Source organism: Nanorana parkeri, unplaced genomic scaffold, assembly GCF_000935625.1.
Source record: "Nanorana parkeri isolate BGI_ZX_2015 unplaced genomic scaffold, ASM93562v1 scaffold563, whole genome shotgun sequence".
NCBI classification, from domain to species: domain Eukaryota; kingdom Metazoa; phylum Chordata; class Amphibia; order Anura; family Dicroglossidae; genus Nanorana; species Nanorana parkeri.
Window position 1 is genome coordinate 220,411 of NW_017306831.1, and position 20,176 is coordinate 240,586.

Genomic DNA, 20,176 nt, shown 5'->3' on the forward strand with positions numbered 1-20,176 from the left:
ACCTGCCTGGAGTGCTGTCCCATGCACTCTGCGGTGTTATTAGGAAGTTTGCTAGGACTACAGACCACACCCCATGTTATGAAAAACAGGAGACAGAGATGTTCTGTAGTCATGTTCTAGGGCGACAACGCTACTCCTTCATAGATGCAGTGTAGGGAGCGAACAAGTCTGCAGGACTACAGACTGGCCCCATGTTATGGAAAAGAGAAGACAGGGAGGTGTTCTGATGTCATGTTCTAGGGTGACAACACTGCTCCTCCATAGATGCCGCGCAGTAAGCAAACGTTGCCACTTCCAGGCAACTACTCCCTGCTGCCCCTCAGCTGGGCCTTGGTTGGCCGTGTGGGAAATCCGGCCCTGCTTCCATGGGCGATCTCCAGGTGATAATGAACAGGAAAAAAAGCCTAAAAAGAAGAAAACGAATGCAGCCACCACATCTGAAGACTAGTTAGCTGGAATACATTTGTTGTTTTCGGGTTTTATTTGGGGGTTTTTTAAGTCTTTTTACTTCAACCCAAGTGAAAGCTGCTGGTTAATATCTTTCATGAACCAGCTCAGGGAGAAGTTGTACTGGATTTCAGTCTCTGTAAAAAAAAAAAAAAAACCCCAAGATCACAAAAAGGACAAACCATCACTCATCCGGAGCTCAGTTCACCGAACGTTCCTAATCCTGCCTGTGTGTACACAAGGGATTTAACAAAGGTCAACACCAATTACCGGCATGTGGGTGTGACGTCCAGGGCCACCGCCTGGGCCACCATTGGTCTCCTCCAGCCTACAGGCCTTCATGCTCGTGGCTTTGAGCTATGACCGTGTTACAGATATATTTGCGCAGTCATAAATCACACAGTAAAACAAAAAAAGATTCAAAAGTTGCAGTTCAGGGAAGCTTGGCATTAAAAGTAAGACAATATTAATTTATACAAACTTCACCTATTAAAGATGCAGGTAGGTGAAAGAGAACCTGTCACAAGAATGGAACATTTTAGTGTTAAAGTGGTATGTTAAGTTAAATTTTTTTTAGTTTTGGATAAAGTTGGGCATGGGTTAGACCCTCCAAATGTTTTATTGCAGGCTGATCGACCTCTTGATCTGTACTGCTGACTATTTTCACCGAGACAGAAAGTGATGGGAAATCAAAAAGTTTACAGTTGTCATGAGAACAAGAGGGAGGGAAACTTCCAATGGGGCCAAATGTTATGGAGGGAACTTTGAGGAGATCTCTTCTCACTTCCCATTTCATCTCTAGGACAGGAAGTGAAAGGAAAACTTAATGGCAGGGAAGACAGCAAAAAGTAACTTGATTGGTGTTTTAACCCTTCTCTACTCTGTCCAGAACTATAAAGAAAAGTTTTGGCTAAGGATGCACCGATACTTTTCGAGTACCAGTGCCGATACATTTTCATGGGAACTACCAGGGCGCAGCTGGGACCGGGCTCTGGCGCTCCACAACTGTCCTGAAATCATTAGTCTGTATTGTTTTAGAAAAACTGTCACATGACAATAAACAAAAATGTATCAGTACTCGTACTTGTAAGTACTCAGCAAATACCAGTACTCGTACTCGCAAAACTGGTATCTGTGCATCCCTTTATTTATATTTATAAAAAACAAAATCGTACATTAAAACAGAGATGTACAAATCCCGGGAGCTTCGTGTGCTTCTTACACATGACAGCCGCCTCCTAACTTTTGATTTTTTTCTCTAGTCTAGTCTGGGAGCTGGAAAAGTATCTGTACCTGTACCGAGTACTGTACTTGGTATCGGTGCATCCCAAGTTTTGGCCATACATACTCCACTTTTTTGACCAGGTTTCACGTTACACTCATTTTTTTAATATGGTCACGTTCCCCAACCACACCCCCCTCACCCCCCACCCACTTACCCAGAATGACGAGGTGCTCATCCCTGTAGCATCCTGTTATTTGAATAGCAGGCTGCGCCTGTAAGGGTCATTCATTCTCAACATGAATGTGAAGGATGCAAGTCCCATCTGCCACTGGGGTAGAGCGACTCATAGATCTCAATGGTGTGCAAGAGCGGTTACTTTATCCAATCCTTTAACCAAAGGTCTGCGCCTCCATACAAACCTGGGACTGAGATGTAAACATTGCAGGAGCTCATGCATTGCACCAGTGGCGCACTGATAACGGTTGCAATTAAACATGTGAGACACATCCGAATTTACGAATCCCAATGCATCCGAGTCCGAATTTCCGTTTCTGAATTTCAGATCCCGTCCGAATTTCGTTCAAAAACAAAACTGAATCGGACATGTGACTTTTCTGGCCAATCAGATGTGTTTTTCGGTTTAATGCATCCGAATAGGTCTGAACCCAATTCTTAGAATTACATTCGGGAGCTCCCGAATGCCATTCGGGTCTGGGAGCCTCAGGTTTAATTTCATGTATATAGGGGTCACAATGTTGCCGCTACGAATATTTATTCGTATTATAGAATACTACTTATATATACATAATATTAAAACTGATGCTCCAAGACCCGAATGGAGTCTGAATTTCCAAATAGCATTCGAGAGCTCCTGAATGTCATTCGGGTCTGGAAGCCTCGGCTTTAATATGGCTCCCAGACCCGTATGGCTTTCTGGAGCTCCCGAATGGTATTCAGAAATTCGGATCCGGAATGCCATTCGGGTCTGGGAGCCTCAGCTTTAGCATTAATATCTGTATACGGTTTTCTGTGGTATTCGCAACAAATATTTTTAAACTCATCCGAAACTAACGAAAATTCGGATTTCATCCAAATTCAAAACCCGAACCGAATTGAATTTCGGATCCGAATCCCGAAAATAACTGAACCAAACTTTTCCGCAGCTTACATGTCTAGCTGCAATGCTTTGCAGGCTTGAATGCAAAAATCTGATAAATGCATCTTTTTTATGTTATTATCGGGGGCTCATTTATTAAAGGTTTCCAAAAGGTGGACTGCGCCTTTATAGTATGAACATGCTTTATTTAGCTTTGCCTGTGTTCCATTCTATATACCCTCTTGGAGGGGTTCATCAGACGTCAGCAGATGACCTTACATGCAAATACATGGGCTTGATCAGAGCGCGTTGTTTTCCTGCGTTTGACATATTTTTGAAGGATGCTTAAAACGCCGGTCAGCAAGTTCCTGTTTACCTCAATGGTGCAGCGTGGATGACAGTTCTGAGTCTGCATATAATGTGCTTTGCCCTCTCCTGGACACAGCAGGCCCTTTTGAGATGTGTTCCAAGGCAAAAGGCATCATTTGAGAGCAGCACCCATCTACACAGGCGCTACGAGTGGTCGGGAAATTGACAGGACAGCAGCAAGCTTCAGGTGACCATCTTCTCTGATGTTCAAGGTAAATAGTTGGGCACAAAATGAAAACCGCCAAATACAATCCGAAAATATGGCTGTGCCCATAACTGACTCATAAAATTACATAGACCCAACTGTGATGGGTCAGTCCCCCCAAAAATGTCATTTCAGTTACAATGCAAAGTCTTCACTGAAGAGTTATCTGTTGGCTTTTGTCTCTTGGGGGTTCCAGTGGCAATATGTTCCTGTCTACTATGGAGTTTTGGGGGTCAAACTGTACAATGCGTGGACTAAAAATTCCAAACAAACTATAAATGTGTCCTTTTTTTAAGTTTAAGGGTACGGCATCACTTTAACATTTAATGTAAATCCTAATCTCTTGTCTATAGTTTTGGATGGAGTTGGAAGGGTCAGTTGGGTATCTGTCAGGTTTTTATTGCTGTATGTGTCTTCGTTGGGAAGATTAACCCTTTCCATTTGTCAGTGTGACTATGAATGAGCTCAGATTCGGATCAAACCCAAAGCTCATCCCGGCTTGTGACCATCACCACCAAAACTGATAAGAAATGCATCATTTTACAGTTGAGGCAAGAATGGGAATGGAGGGGAAATCTTCCAATGGGGACACAAGTTCAAATGACATCTAATGGAGGAATTCCCCCTCACTTTCCTATCACTCACATCCTGTTGTATCATCAGGGCGGAAGGTGGAGGGGAAATCTCCATAAGGAGACACAGGGTTAGGGATTCACCACCTGCAGCATTGACATCCATAACGAGGGAGGAAAGTCTAAACCCTCAGCTTCACTCAGCCCCCCTAACTGGGTCTTCAGGGACGGGGGTTGCACCATTCTGGATACCCCACTTCCCTGGACCTGTTTAGCACCCTTCGGCTAACCCAACACGTTGCCTCACCAAGGTAGGCACTGAACACAGGATCCAGTGTCCAAAGCTATGTTACAGGCCAGCCCCTCTTCTTGGTCCAGTGGGTTCCAGGTACAGCCCCCGAAGCTCTCGCCGTGAAGCACCGACCTGAAAGCTTATAAATCACCACGGTGGACATGTGTTGCCAAGTAACTTGATTGAAGAAATCATTAAGTTAGGAACTAAACTACACATATCCCTCTCAGTGGAGTGGAGACATCCATCATCTATGAACACTAGCAAAATACTGAGGATCTCCTATAGTGGAAGGGGTTATATGGGGTCCTACAGCTTAGGCCGGTGTCCAATCACCTGATAATACCTGAATATTACCCAGTCATCTCTGAATCTGCCTCTGCTGTATCCTGTTGTCTGATGTAACTAACCTGCTACAAGCAATAAAGCAATTGTGGATGAAAAGGTATTTGGTGAGTTCAGCTATCTGCTAAGGACTGTCCACAGTGATTATATCTGCTTATACAGGCCGGGCATAGAGGTCTCAGCAAGGGACAAATCGCTAATACAACAATTAGTGTCAGAATAGAGGGTTAGGGCAAAGGACACCCAGGATGTTGCAGACATCCAAAATGACTGGGTGTTTCTGAAGACGACCCTGACCTACATGGGGGTTTGGGCCGAGTTCTCCAAGTGGATAGATGGACTATATTCCCATCCAATAGCTCATGTACGACTAAATGGGGTGGCTTCTGCTGACTTTTCCTTTTTCAATGGCACGCGTCAGGGGTGCCCACTATCCCCCCTCCTGTTTGTGCTGACCCTGGGGCCCCTTTTGTGCAGCATACGAAACAACCCAAATTTTCCTGGACTCACTGTAGGAGGGTCAACCCATAAAGTGTCCTTACTGGACTCCGAAAAAAACTGTTTTGGCTTTAGATATACCGTAAGGGCCAAAACACACTTTTCCACTGCACTGCAGTACAGAGACTTGCACGTGTTACCGCAGCATATACTAATGTGCATTATGCAGGTTGCGATGCTATTCATTTTGAATGGGACCCCAACCCAAGAAGGCAAAAACAATGGTGCAAGTGCATTTTTTAGGACTTTTTGGTGCATTGCCAATATATTTTTTTAAATTATTTTAATAGGAAAAAAATATTAAAGGGGTTCTAGCAAGCAGTAGATATAGGCAAACAGTTTTGTTTTTTTTAATGCTTTAACAGCGGTATTAAACTGACCTTGTTTTCGCTGCGCGCTCCCGCCCGAGAATCCGAAACTGCTCCGGTGGCCGCAAAGCATCTTGGGGCGGGCGCATGTGCAGTTCGGATTCTCGGCCAGGAGACGAGGAGAGACGCAAGGTAAGTCTATGGATGCGTGCACCCGCATGCAGACACCGCTGCATCAGAAGTGCCAGCAAGCAGAGAGGAGTCAGCGCTGGATCGGAGAGCCGCCGCACCGCTGGAGGGACAGATGAAAACATCAGGAAAGAAGAGGTTGATCGGATTAAGAAACATCATTTAGGCTGGGTTCACACCTAGGCGTATCGAATATGCGCGTTTGTCGCACGTTTCGTGCCGAGCGTTTTTACCGTGATTTGCGGTTAAAAAAACGCGCATTTCCGAGGGCTACCTGGCTGTATCCTAATGGATATGTGCGGCAAATACGCCCCAAAGAAGCTCCTGTACTTCTTTGAACGTAGGGCGTTTTGTAGCGTGTTCATACGGCCTGTAATACGCCCAGGTGTGAACCATACCCATAGGAAATAATGGGATTTCGGTGTTTGAGCGTTTTGCAGAGCATAGGAACACGCTACAAAACGCCCAGGTGTGAACCAGGCCTTAAAGTAAGTGCTGACACTAACATTGGGGGAGGGAAAAAAAATGTATCCTTTAAAAGGAGAACTATGGGGTTAAGGCTTTTCCCCATAGTTCTCCTTAGGGTAACGGAAGGACACACACTAGCGCCTTCGTGTCACCCTAGGCTCAGTATACCGCGAGCTGTAGCTCGCGGTATACTGAGACGCCGCAGCAATGTCACTTTAACTTTTATTTTCCAATGTAATATTGTAAGCTCTAGTATACTGGATGCATGCGGAAATAAAATATTTGTTGACTTGCCCCGTTGGAGGAGGGTATGCCATGTCTCCCCCTGAGAATGCTCCTTTTCCTGAATAATATCAGTGCCCCAAAATGAGCCACAAATATTATAAAATCACACAGCCAAGATCCTGGGTGGAGGACATCACAGCCCTCTGGCTGCCCGGCCCATGCTTATTTACCCAGTACACAGCATAGCGAACGTCTGTAATATGCTTTATGGAGCACGGAGAGAGCTGTTACCATGCCAGACGCCACATCTCTCCCATTACAATATAACCATTTCACTTCCCTCGCTGGAAAAATGTAACTTTCTACAGCTTTGTTTGTTTGCAGTATCTTTTTTTTTCAGTTATACTTAAATAAATTGCACCTAACGGCATATCTTCTCCTAAAAGCAGCCATGCATATATGGTGGCAGTATATATGCTGTATGAAAAAAAAATAATAATAATAATAATAATAAAGACCAGACACAGGAAACTCAGTCCTCCTCTGCTGGAGGCACGCTACAATTAAAGTAAATTTGTAAAATTAAAGATAATAAAGCATTTAAAAAAATTACTTATTCAGATTCCAATTCATTAAAAAGGAACACTTTAATGTTTGAAGACTTCAGTGATTGAGTTTAAATTAAAATGAATCTGTCCCATTGTGCTGCCTTTAAAAACACTGGAGATAAACAAACTTCGGCAATTGTTACCACAACTTACATTTTTATTGCTGTCCAAGTTCCCATTGGGGAGAGGTCCCTCCAACTGTCCTATGACACCTTGTGTGCCAGGGAATTATAGGGATGCCCTGGGACAGGAAGTGAAAGGAAACTTCTCCATTTTAAAAAATAAAGAAGCATTTTGTGGAGGAGGGTTAGAACTTCTTTCAGGTCTTTATTGCTCTTGTTGGAGATCCCCCTTACTTCCTGTGTAGTCACTCTGAGGGTGAGCAAGGAGAAAACTTACAAACAGGAGGACAGCAATAAAAATCTGACAGTGGTTCTAACCATTCCACTAAATTAGAAGTCTATGGACTTCCTACTCCATTATCAGACGTCTATGGACTTCCTACTCCATTATCAGAAGTCTATGGACTACCTACTCCATTATCAGAAGTCTATGGACTTCCTACTCCATTATCAGAAGTCTATGGACTTCCTACTCCACTATTAGAAGTCTATGGACTTCCTACTCCACAATTAGAAGTCTATGGACTCCCTACTCCCCTATTAGAAGCCTATGGACTTCCTACTCCCTTATTAGAAGTCTATGGACTTCCTACTCCCCTATTAGAAGTCTATGGACTTCCTACTCCCCTATTAGAAATCTATGGACTTCCTGCTCCCCTATTAGAAATCTATGGACTTCCTACTCCCCTATTAGAAATCTATGGACTTCAGCTTTCTGGTTTCCTCCTCACTCAGCGGTTCCTGCGCCAGGAGCTTATGGTGAAGTTTGTGGTGTTTGCCGATGCCCAGCTTGGGTAGGCCTCGATTCAAGCCTTCTAGCAGCACACAGGCCTTACAAAGTCCCTGGCTGGATATGTAACCACAGCGGGAGCAGGTCCCCTGGACAGGCATCTTAACATCCTCCTTCACCGATAAATTTTCCCCTGAGTGGATGATGTCCATGATGGCGCTGGGCCTCAGAGCCTCCAAGTCCTTCAGGAAAGCACGGGCATGGCCGCGGTAAGCGTTAGGGGAGTAGATGCACTCGGTGGAGAAGTAGTCAAGCTTTTTAAAGTAAGCATAGAGGACGATCTCCTTCTCGTAGGCGTACTTCAGGGGCTTGCATCGCGGGATGGCACCCTCGCTGCCTGTTGTGATGGCGGTGCACCGGCGCAGTCTCGCAATGTCCCCCCGGAGGAAGTTCATGAGCACCGTTTCGGCTATGTCATCGGCGTTGTGACCTGTAAGTAGAAGCAGAGGAGACATCTATGTGTGACATGGACAAAAGAAGCATTAACAAGTCAGTGTAAAGTAGTGGTTCTCAACCAGAATGTGACGTCATTCTGGTCCAGACACCTCTACAGGGCATGCAAGGGAGCTGTAATCAATGCATGTATGGATGGAGCTCCCTCACGGCCATAATTGAACATGGGGTCGCGACCCACTTTTGGGTCACGACCCACCAGTTGAGAACCAAGGGTGTAAAGAGATGTAAAGTAACAAACTTCCAATTTGATTCTTCCACTAGATATCTATATGAAGAAGCATAATCCTGCATGTGGATGTTCACAAGAGCAATTGTGCTCCGCATCTACTAACTCTCTCCCTATAGCCATCAGCTTCTTCCCCTGATTCTGACCCTCAGTCACTGACAGACGCTTACTGGCCCTGCTCAATGCCTGCTGGCCCAAGTGTAAAGTGACAAGGCAATTCCTGCTTGCAACACAAAGAAAGAACAGAAATGACAGTTATTCATATGTACTTAGAGCTGGTAATAAGTAAATGAAGTAGTAGTGACCAATAACAGTTACCAAAATGGATGACCTTGTTCAGTAAAGACCTCCTATTCCTAAATGCTATTACTAGTGTCCCTCCTGGCAGCTGTAAAGTATGAAGGTAAAGTGCCAAATGATTCAACTTCTTTCCTTGCTCCTGATTCAAACCTGTTGAGCTACTCCAGAGTCTTTATTTTTTATTTAATTTCCTCCCATGTGTTTGACTGTCACAGCACCCAGGGGTGTATTCATAAACAATTTGCAGGGCCATTCCTCCCGTGGAGCTCTGTGAACATTATTTTTTGCGAATGGAGGCAAAAATGAACTTTGTATATTCTCTTTTTAAAGGAGAAGTATGAGGTGAGTGCTTTTCACTCACCTCATAGTTCTAGCCGACCTGTGACAATGAGAGCTGTAGCTCGCGGTATACTGAGCTTAGGGTGATGGGAGGACGCTAGTTTGTGTCCTCCCGTTACCCTAAGGAGAACTATGGGGAAAAGCCCTGACCCCATAGTTCTCCTTTAAGTTGAATGTTATATTCAGAAAATACCACTTTGTGGCCACTAGATGGAGTTGAGGAGCATAGGAAAGAAGTATTTATTTGCTATGCCTCTCGGCTCCATCTAGTGGCCATAATACGGTATCATCCAGATTTTTTATTTGGCTTATATAATGAAAATATGCTAAGAACGTTCATTTTTGCCTCTATTAACATTCACAGAGGGCGAATGGCTGTCCAATTTGTTTAATATTACACCCTCTTGTAATCCATAAGTTAGATTGGCCCAGATGGAGCTTCTTGTTTGTTTGATGATGATGATGATGATAATGATAATGTTGATGATGTTAAGCTTGGCAAATAATCTTTAGAGATCTTTAAAAGCCACCTCTGGGTTGCATGCCCCTCCCTCCTTTTCTAATGGTCATATAATGCATTGGGTCCTGAATAAAGCAGAGCAGCACCAACGTGATGACATCAGTGCCGCCCTCTGCATCAATGTACTGTGAGTGCAGGGCGCCATGGCCATGGGCGTGGTCATGATGCCCCGCACTCACAATCTGTTCCAGTCTTCTGGGTTGAGTGATGCTTTAAACTTAGCATGTCAATATCACAACTGAAAGGCGTAGTTACCTGTGCAGATCTTATTAACGCCCAACATCATGGCCCCTCGGTCCAACGCCTGTCTCCTGAACACCCCACAGAAGGTACAGTTGTTCTTCAGCCCTACTTGCTTGACGATCTGGTCCATGGTCCACCCGTACAGCTCCTGATAGGACACGATTTTCAGAGGCAGCTCATACTGTTGCTGGTTTCTTTTCACCGTCTCCAAGGAGTCGTCTCTGTATCCCGAGATGCCTTCGTCCACAGACACCAGGATGAGCTCCAGTCCGTAGTTATAGCGCTCGTTGAGAACTTTCATGACGTGGGCGAGCACCGTTGAGTCCTTTCCGCCGGAGGCGCCGATGCCGACTTTCTCTCCCGGCTGGAAGAGCTTGGCAGTCACAATAGTGTGGTGGATCTCCTCCTCGAAGGCTCGGAAGAAGCATTCTTTGCAGACGGAGTGGCCGGTCTTTGGTCGGCGTAGGACGGCACGTTGGGTTTCGCAGCTGCTGCAATTCACGGGCATGGCGGTTGGTCTGTAAAGCAAAGGAAAGCACGTTAAAAAAAAGGGAGGGTCTTGCCCAACTAACTGCAAGATGTTTAACGCTGTACCCTGCGCAAACAGCCTAATACACAGCTGGAAGACATATCGGAGAACTGCTTCACCTGCTGAAAGATTTGCAATTCTGTTCAGACAGTCTTGAGTTCCAAGCTCCCCAGTCAGGTCCTGGGCCTCCCTGTTCCAAATCCACCCCCAGCCTGTGATTGGACAGTGAAGAATGCAGCAGCAAGCCAATGAGATCATCACTCTGCTCTATCCTAATGTAGGCTTGCTCTGTGTAAAGTAACAGATGTCGGATTGCCTCACATACCCCCTCTCCTAGACTCAGAGCTGCTTTGCAGGGGGACAGATTCTGGTACTTACACCAGTTCTATTGAAAAGACCTTTAATGGTGTTTTAATAAATACATAATTGGATTAAGAAGCTGTTTTCCATATGACCCTGGCAGTTCAGCTTTAATTACCAATGGGTGCCAATATAATGGAAGGAGTATTCAGGGATTATAGAGTCAGAAACAGATTTGTGTATATATATATATATATATATGCAATTTTTTTGATTGAAGACAAACACAAAACAATGCAGACAGGACACAAATTAAAATAAAAGCATCCTCCACAGTGAAAAGATGGAGTCTTAAATGTCACTATACAAGTAAAGAACTGCAGTCAAAGAACACTAGGGTCTGATTTATAAGACTTGCGCTCATCGTATAGCTGTGTGAATGCCGTTTGCATGGCACTAGCGCCCCTATATGGCACTGAGGAGCATAGGAAATGCCAATGCTCCTCAGCGCCATCTAGTGGTGCATTTGAAAATCAGTCCCTAGATGTGTGTAGAGCGACGTGCTGGGGCTTGGTACAAACAAACCCAGTTCTCCCAAGACTACACCCCCCTCCCGGCTCAATCGGTTGTGGCAAGTGCATTCCCTATCCTACAGCAACACGTCACAAAGGGTTAAGGAATGTCCCTTCTGCAACTGCCATCACTAATTGGACCGAGAGTAGGGGTGTCGGTCACAGTTTTTGAGAAGGTTTGGGCGAACTCAGGCACCAAGCCCCAGTTTGTCACTATGTATGAACTAAGGACTTTCTAGCCTTGGGACACAGCCCTATAGACAACTATGGGCGCTGTAATGCAAAAGATTGACAGTGAAGACTTGCTGCGCTGGGTGTGAACAAATGGTGGACCCCCAGCCGTTGGATTGAGGTAAGTATACATCAGTGGAAGGGGAGGGTGGGTTAGGTTAGGTCAGGGAAAGGGGGCAAAAAAGGTAAATGCACTTAGACATTTCCCCCACCTCTATCTCCAACCTGGTCTCAAAGTATCACCCTAACCGCCCCCTAAGCTCCTCCCAAGACCTCCTGCTCTTTAGCTCCCTTGTCAACTTCTCCTATGCTCACCTCCAGGACTTCTCTAGAGTCTCTCCCATCCTTTGGAACGCTTTACCCCAACCTGTCCGTCTGTCTCCCACTCTGTCTGCCTTTAGAGATCCATGAGGACTCATCTCTTCAGCCTATTCCACCTTAACCTAATCATTGAAATACTTTCTCAAACAATTCATCCCCACACAGCTACCTCCTAATGTATCACTTGCACCTCCCTTTAGAGATTTTACTGCTGGACCGTTTGCATAGCAAACATCTATGCGAAAGAGGCTCGCTGTGCATTATAGCCAATGAGGTTCACAGTGAACTATCGCCACTAGATGGAGGCAAGGGGCATAGTAAATTCCTTCGCTCCTCAGCAATGCTCATTGGCTATGACGCACCGCAAGCCTCATTGGCTCTGATGCACTGCGAGCCTCATTGGCTATGATGCACTGCGAGCCTCATTGGCTATAATGCACTGCGCGCCTCATTGGCTATGATGCACTGCAAGCTTCATTGGCTATGATGCACTGCGAGCCTCATTGGCTATGATGCACTGCGAGCCTCATTGGCTATGATGCACTGCGAGCCTCATTGGCTATGATGCACTGCGAGCCTCATTGGCTATGATGCACTACGAGCACAATTGGCTATGACCCACTACAAACCTCATTGGCTATGATGCACTGCAAATCTCATTCGATATGATGCACTGCGAGCACCATTGGCTATGACGCACTGCGAGCCCCATTGGCTATGACGCACAGCGAACCTCATTCTCATAGATGTTTGCTATGCGAACGGTTTATAAATCACCCCCGTGTGTCTCTTTATTTTTGCCTGTAGTTCAGATTTATCCCAGCAACAAGCCGCTTTCATGAACAGAAATGTTATACAGTCTCTTATTGTTAAATGGCACTGAGCTGAAGCCCATAGATGTGAACTAGCCACGTGGCAAAGAATGGGATTCCTGCCAAAAGAATTTCAATTCAGGATTCACACGAACATAACGCAAGCCTCTCTCCCCCAATGGTCTAAAAGCCCGTAAGTCATCACATCCAATACAGTGTATTGGACGTGAGGACGCTGAGGGATATTGCACGCTGCCCGGCTTCCTGATTGGCCGGAAAGCCAACTCAATGCTCCCTCATTTGCGACGAGGGAGCACGGAGCCGGCTTTTCCGGCCAATCAGAAAGCCGGGCGCCGCGTCATTACACGGCGCACGACTTCCTGATTGGCCAAAAAGCCGACTCCATGCTTTCTTGTCACCTAGTGACGAGAAGCATGGAGACGGCTTTCCCTGTTAATCGGGAAGCCGGGTGGCGAGTCTTTACACGCGGCCTAGCATACCCCAACGGGACTTCCAATATCGGCGAGAAGCAAAAAAATAAAAATATCGGTACTCGTAACCGAAAAACCAGTATCGGTGCATCCTAACTCTGAATACTAGGCACCTCCAGGTGCCTCTATAACGGTTCGGAGCCCTTTTGTTGCACACCAGAAAAACCAAAGCCCGGGATGCTCTGTAGTGTATAATATCAGCCAACTTACTGCTTGCTGGCTTGTCTTCCCTTTTCTGCTACATAGAGGAGGAAGGGTTGGCCCAAAGGCAACAAACAGGGTGATTTACATTTTTGGACTTCAGGGTTCTCAAAAAGAGATCGGAGATAGCATGCAATAAGCCAGACATGCCCGTCAACCAAAGCGAAGATATGATCTTGATGCGAACATCTAGAAATATCAGTTTTGGCTTAGCTGTACTTTAAAAATGTCACCTTTTGTTTTATATCCTCCTGACAAAAAACAGTGTGCTTCCTGTGCCTAGGCACTCCTGTTTTGTAGCCTCATAGCTCTATATCTGCTACCTCTGACTACTATTCTTCCACGATTTGGAAATGTCACTACTGTGTTGCTCATGGTTCTCCTTGCTGGAGAGGAAGCTGTACATGAGGAACTGCAGTGCAAGTATCTCCCTGCTCCTGGGAAGCTGTACCTGAGGACCGGCAGTGCAAGTATCTCCCTGCTCCTGGGAAGCTGTACCTGAGAACCGGCAGTGCAAGTATCTCCTTGCTCCTGGGAAGCTGTACCTGAGGACCTGCAGTGCAAGTATCTCCTTGCTCCTGGGAAGCTGTACCTGAGGACCTGCAGTGCAAGTATCTCCCTGCTCCAGGGAAGCTGTACCTGAGGACCTGCAGTGCAAGTATCTCCTTGCTCCTGGGAAGCTGTACCTGAGGACCTGCAGTGCAAGTATCTCCTTGCTCCTGGGAAGCTGTACCTGAGGACCTGCAGTGCAAATATCTCCATGCTCCTGGGAAGCTCTACCTTAGGAACTGCAGTGCAAGTATCTCCTTGCTCCTGGGAAGCTGTACCTGAGAACCTGCAGTGCAAGTATCTCCCTGCTCCTGGGAAGCTGTACCTGAGGACCTGCAGTGCAAGTATCTCCCTGCTCCTGTTCGATCCATTCAATGGATCTGTGCTTCCTTCACCTCTCCTGCTACTTCTTCATCAATACCCCACCAGTCATCAGCTCCGATACGAGGAAGCAAAGCCCTGCTCCTCCTCCAGGTGAAGTCACATACACTGCTGAGCTCACAGTAGCCCATTAGCCTTGGCTTTTCAATTATGCAATGGTGACTTTGATTCCTCATGTTGTGCTTCCCCTGCTCATTCCCATGTCTCACTATTGCTCCCCCATTATGTCCATCACCGGTATAGGATAATAAAGTGTGAGAGGTGGGTGGGCCAAGTACGCAATCAGTAAATTAAGGCGCCATTCTTATATCTGGGCCTGGCAGAGATTCATATATATGTAACTATACCTGCAGATGCCCATATTATATTATATTATTATAAGAGCAACACCACATAAAGCCATAAAACCACCTTTTTTCTATTTGGGCAGGAAGTGAGGTGTAGTGAGATATAGTTTTCTAAAGGAAGAGGCCAGTATGCATTCATAATCACATTAAAGTTCCATACTAAAAACAGGCTTTTTCAGCACAGTAGTCAAGGATAGCCCGCTGAGCAACTGAAGATACAGCGCCACCTGCTGGCAGGAAAATGGCAAATACAATATATTTTTATGTAACAGTTCCAATCATCTCACTAAAACAAATAAAAATATATTTTTACTATTTATTTAACCTTGAACACGATAAAGTAAATCTTTGCAAAATAAAACGATACATCCCCCCTTTCACCTACGATGAAGCCTCAGATCTTAATCCCGGGCAAGAAAAATAATCAGCCAGAGAGATCAGAATAGTTCATATAGTTTGTAACCAGCTCTTTATAAAAGATCGCTCATATAAAAAGCAAATAATCGCAATTCAAACATAACTCAATTTGACCGCAAATTTTTGGTAAACCTGAGTGATGACGTCCCCCCTACTCCAGCTGCAGCGTTTCGCCATTCAAGGCTTCGTCAGGTACATAGGCACCCATGGGAAGTCACCGACAACTGTAGCTCGTCTGAAAAGCCATGCTGGCCGACCTCGGCTGAGGTGAGGGGATATCTGTCGCATTCAGCAAGCCATCTCCCACGCCACCAGAAATGGGAAAAACTTTCTTTTTTTTTTTGTACTTTAAAGCTTTATTTTATTAACATCGTTATAAAAAATAATCCCAAGATTCCTATAAGGAACTATTTGAATGACATACTTTGTACAGATCAGAGAGAACTATGGGGAGGAAACCGTTAAGTCTTTTCCACAGAAAAGGACCGAGATGAACAGTCTTTATAGGTATAAAAACATCAGAGAAGGGAACCTGCGAGAACTACGTTAGGGGAGCTGCCACTGTTGTAGAAAGTGAACCTGTGGCCAGGATGAGGACATTCAAGTAGTTACGTACTCATATCAAGCATTAAAACAAATCATTCCTGACATTTGTAGCTGCAGCCAATCTGGAGCAATTCATCCTCAAATGCAAGTCTTTTTCTCTGCAGCTCGGCTTACCTCGCTCCCCCTCTCCCAGCAGTGATTGAGCAGCTCAATTACTTGCACCTTCGATTCAGTAGTGATTGAGGAAGTCAGATGCCCCGTTACCTGTGACCCAGGAGCTCAGCTCCCCCTCCAAGTATGGACTAAGCAGTCTTTAACCCTTCCGATCTCTGTGTAAACACCGAGCATGAGCTTTCTGAGGGGGGAGCGGGGTCAGCTGAACTGCGGAGTCACTGCTAGAAAGGGAAGGAGCAGCTGAGCTCCCTCCTCCCAGTTGTGACTGAGCAGCTCAGCTCCCCCTGTTCCCCCTCTCAGGAGTGATTCAACAGCTCAGCCCCCCCGTTGCCCCTCTCACAGCTCAGCCCCCCCGTTCCCCCTCTCACAGCTCAGCTCCCCCTGTTCCCCCTCTCACAGCTCAGCCCCCCGTTCCCCCTCTCAGGAGTGATTCAACAACTCAGCCCTCCATTCCCCCTCTCACAGCTCAGCCCCCCGTTCCCCCTCTCAGGAGTGATTCAACAACTCAGCCCTCCATTCCCCCTCTCACAGCTCAGCCCCCCGTTCCCCCTCTCAGGAGTGATTCAACAACTCAGCCCTCCATTCCCCCTCTCACAGCTCAGCCCCCCGTTCCCCCTCTCAGGAGTGATTCAACAACTCAGCCCTCCATTCCCCCTCTCACAGCTCAGCCCCCCGTTCCCCCTCTCAGGAGTGATTCAACAACTCAGCCCTCCATTCCCCCTCTCACAGCTCAGCCCCCCGTTCCCCCTCTCAGGAGTGATTCAACAACTCAGCCCTCCATTCCCCCTCTCACAGCTCAGCCCCCCGTTCCCCCTCTCAGGAGTGATTCAACAACTCAGCCCTCCATTCCCCCTCTCACAGCTCAGCCCCCCGTTCCCCCTCTCAGGAGTGATTCAACAACTCAGCCCTCCATTCCCCCTCTCACAGCTCAGCCCCCCGTTCCCCCTCTCAGGAGTGATTCAACAACTCAGCCCTCCATTCCCCCTCTCACAGCTCAGCCCCCCGTTCCCCCTCTCAGGAGTGATTCAACAACTCAGCCCTCCATTCCCCCTCTCACAGCTCAGCCCCCCGTTCCCCCTCTCAGGAGTGATTCAACAACTCAGCCCTCCATTCCCCCTCTCACAGCTCAGCCCCCCGTTCCCCCTCTCAGGAGTGATTCAACAACTCAGCCCTCCATTCCCCCTCTCACAGCTCAGCCCCCCGTTCCCCCTCTCAGGAGTGATTCAACAACTCAGCCCTCCATTCCCCCTCTCACAGCTCAGCCCCCCGTTCCCCCTCTCAGGAGTGATTCAACAACTCAGCCCTCCATTCCCCCTCTCACAGCTCAGCCCCCCGTTCCCCCTCTCAGGAGTGATTCAACAACTCAGCCCTCCATTCCCCCTCTCACAGCTCAGCCCCCCGTTCCCCCTCTCAGGAGTGATTCAACAACTCAGCCCTCCATTCCCCCTCTCACAGCTCAGCCCCCCGTTCCCCCTCTCAGGAGTGATTCAACAACTCAGCCCTCCATTCCCCCTCTCACAGCTCAGCCCCCCGTTCCCCCTCTCAGGAGTGATTCAACAACTCAGCCCTCCATTCCCCCTCTCACAGCTCAGCCCCCCGTTCCCCCTCTCAGGAGTGATTCAACAACTCAGCCCTCCATTCCCCCTCTCACAGCTCAGCCCCCCGTTCCCCCTCTCAGGAGTGATTCAACAACTCAGCCCTCCATTCCCCCTCTCACAGCTCAGCCCCCCGTTCCCCCTCTCAGGAGTGATTCAACAACTCAGCCCTCCATTCCCCCTCTCACAGCTCAGCCCCCCGTTCCCCCTCTCAGGAGTGATTCAACAACTCAGCCCTCCATTCCCCCTCTCACAGCTCAGCCCCCCGTTCCCCCTCTCAGGAGTGATTCAACAACTCAGCCCTCCATTCCCCCTCTCACAGCTCAGCCCCCCGTTCCCCCTCTCAGGAGTGATTCAACAACTCAGCCCTCCATTCCCCCTCTCACAGCTCAGCCCCCCGTTCCCCCTCTCAGGAGTGATTCAACAACTCAGCCCTCCATTCCCCCTCTCACAGCTCAGCCCCCCGTTCCCCCTCTCAGGAGTGATTCAACAACTCAGCCCTCCATTCCCCCTCTCACAGCTCAGCCCCCCGTTCCCCCTCTCAGGAGTGATTCAACAACTCAGCCCTCCATTCCCCCTCTCACAGCTCAGCCCCCCGTTCCCCCTCTCAGGAGTGATTCAACAGCTCAGCCCCCCCGTTCCCCCTCTCACAGCTCAGCTCCCCCTGTTCCCCCTCTTAGGAGTGATTCAACAGCTCAGCTTCCACTGTTCCCCCCCTCCCAACTATGATTCAGCAGCTCAGCACCCAGCAGTGACTGAGCAGTTTACATCCCCCTGCAGTGCCTCAGCAGTCTTTGAGCTTTCCGATCCCTAAAGTAAAAAAGAACAAGAGCTCTATTGGGGAAAGGGGGGGTCAGCTAAAAACTGGAGTCACCGTTAGAAGAGGAGGGGGAGGTAAGATGATCAGCCAATGCCGGGAGGGGGCAGAGGGGTGAGCTGAACTGCTGAGGACAACTTTAGTCATTTTGCTGTGAATTTTGAGGATGAATTGCTCCATGGTGCCTGCGGCTACAGAGGTCAATCAGGGCTCATTTTAAAGCTCTCGGACTGCGTGGAAAGAATAAGTATTAAAAAGGTATTTATCCTGCCTAGAGGTTCACTTTAAAGAGACTGCAGCTATTATATTTAAGCACCAAGTGCCGACGCACACCTGCAGCAGCCTCCAAAACCCTTCAACATCCCAGCCCACTTCCCAATAGCGACAAAGCTTGCCCACCGCTCCTGCACATTCCTACTGGCCAGTGAGGCAGTCCATACCCATGATGAGCCAATAGGAACATGGGGAGGACGAGCGGCAACGTCATGCATGCCGCAACACTACCAAGAAGTGTGGTAACTTTGCCTGTCAGGATTCTGCCATAAACAGCAGCGTCTTCCAGGCTGCTGCAATAATGGGTGTGGCTGCAAATGGTCACATGACTCAGTAATGCCAAGGTAGCCAGGCTCGGCAACCCCAGAGCAGCAAGTACAGTAGAAATGACCAGGAGAGTGTCATGTAGGCTGCATTAAAAAAAAAAAATAAACACGGGCACAGCTCAGCATGGACCAGAGGAGGGGGCAAAAGTCCCAGGGTGAGGAGCAGAAGGAACCACAGAAGAAGGGCCCAGACCCCCCAGGCGTGCATCCCTGGCAGCCCCGCGCTTCAGGCGGCTGAACATGTGAGGATGTTGTGAGGAGAAGTGAGTCTCCAGCGCCAGGTCCCGTGCGCTCTGGCTCCTCTCCCCCGACAGTATCAGAGTGTGGCACACCTCGCAGTACATGTGCACGCTGCTGAGCAGGCGGTCACGTAGCGATTGGCGGTACGAAGACGACAGGGCCCTGCCCTGACCTCTAGACTGCTGCCTACGTCCTGAGCCGGAAGGCTTCGAGAGCTTTGGGGTTTCGGATGGTCCCGACGACGTTGCCGGAGCAGACAAAGCTTGACACTTGCTCAGTTCGGGCGTTCCGGGCGGCCCTGAGGAAGTCACAGAGGCAGCTGTAGGCTGGTGTTTGGCCAAGTCGGGGGTCTCGGCGGGTTCGGAGGAAGTGGCAGGAGCGGTGGTGGTCTGACATTTGGTGAGCCCAGGAATTTCAGAACTGGTGGCGGGAGCCATCGTGGCTTTGCGTTTGGACGCGCGTCCGCATTTGCCTTGCTCGGTGGAGGAGGCGCCAGACCTCTTGACAGGAATGAGGACAAGTCCGCTGCCGTCGTTGCTGCACTCCCAGGTCTGAATGGCGGGTGAAGCGGTCGGAGTCGGAGTAGGTGATGGAACGGCAGGTGCAGTTGTAGGAGCAGGCGTGATGATGGGGCCGCAGTAGCCAGCGGCCGCCGCCGCGTCGAACACTTCCTCCCGGGTGAGGTTGTGGCGTCTCTCAAGGTGGGTATAGAGGCAAGTGGTGCCCAGCTTGCCCGGGACAGTCCCTCTCTTCACCTGAATCTGGCACAGCAAGCAGTAGACGATGGGCTCACGCTGCAGGTTGGAGGAGCCGCCGGGAACACCGAAATAGTACCAGGCGGGCGACGCGTAAGATGCAACCGGAGCGCTTTCCTTTTCCGCCACAGGTGCGTTGGCAGGCGGAACATTATCACCGGCTGAGGGATTTCCGGCACTCCTAGGAGTATTGATGGGCTCTTCTTCCGGTTCCTCTTTCTTCACCTGGTAGATGGGGAAGGACATGGCAGATATGAAGCAATAATGCGGCCCACAAGCTAGGACACACGCACGTCACTCTCCGAAAACCCCTCCTCCTCCGTCAACAGAGCTTCTCCGCCGCAGAAAAGATGTATGGACAGCGCTGGGCTCAAATATTCCCGCTCTGCAAGACAAAAACATCACAAAAAGAAAGTTACAATAACTCAAAATGACTTCATTACATTATTTATCTTG

General features: G+C 48.2%; 2 protein-coding genes across 4 annotated transcripts in view; one reads left to right on the plus strand and one right to left on the minus strand.

Moving 5' to 3' along the window:
* Nucleotides 1-7,611: 7,611 nt before the first annotated feature.
* The window catches only part of CTU1 (cytosolic thiouridylase subunit 1), a 15,499-nt gene continuing 2,934 nt past the window's right edge, over nucleotides 7,612-20,176 (minus strand). For 2 of the 3 annotated variants that reach the window (XM_018562179.1, XM_018562178.1), the window contains exons 2-3: nucleotides 9,856-10,361; nucleotides 7,612-8,189 (exon numbers count right to left, since the gene is read on the minus strand). In XM_018562179.1, coding sequence (XP_018417681.1) covers nucleotides 7,660-8,189; nucleotides 9,856-10,351 — 1,026 coding nt within the window. In that variant the 5' untranslated portion in view covers nucleotides 10,352-10,361 and the 3' untranslated portion in view covers nucleotides 7,612-7,659. Of the gene's footprint in view, nucleotides 8,190-9,855; nucleotides 10,362-20,009; nucleotides 20,060-20,176 lie in introns of those variants that run through there. The other variant, XM_018562176.1, reaches the window with a different exon arrangement.
* On the plus strand, nucleotides 14,224-18,123 carry LOC108791625 (extensin-2-like). Its single transcript, XM_018562165.1, has 3 exons — nucleotides 14,224-14,323; nucleotides 15,155-15,261; nucleotides 16,114-18,123. The coding sequence occupies exons 1-3, from the start codon at nucleotides 14,224-14,226 to the stop codon at nucleotides 18,121-18,123; spliced, it is 2,217 nt and encodes a 738-aa protein (XP_018417667.1).

What these genes read in the sequence shown, in the direction of transcription:
- LOC108791625 (XM_018562165.1), top strand. Translation starts at nt 14,224, where the DNA reads ATGGATCTGTGCTTCCTTCACCTCTCCTGCTACTTCTTCATCAATACC. An exon ending in AAGCCCTGCTCCTCCTCCAG is followed by an intron (nt 14,324 to 15,154) that starts GTGAAGTCACAT and finishes CCCCTACTCCAG; the next exon opens with CTGCAGCGTTTCGCCATTCA. An exon ending in GCTGGCCGACCTCGGCTGAG is followed by an intron (nt 15,262 to 16,113) that starts GTGAGGGGATAT and finishes CCCCTCTCACAG; the next exon opens with CTCAGCCCCCCGTTCCCCCT.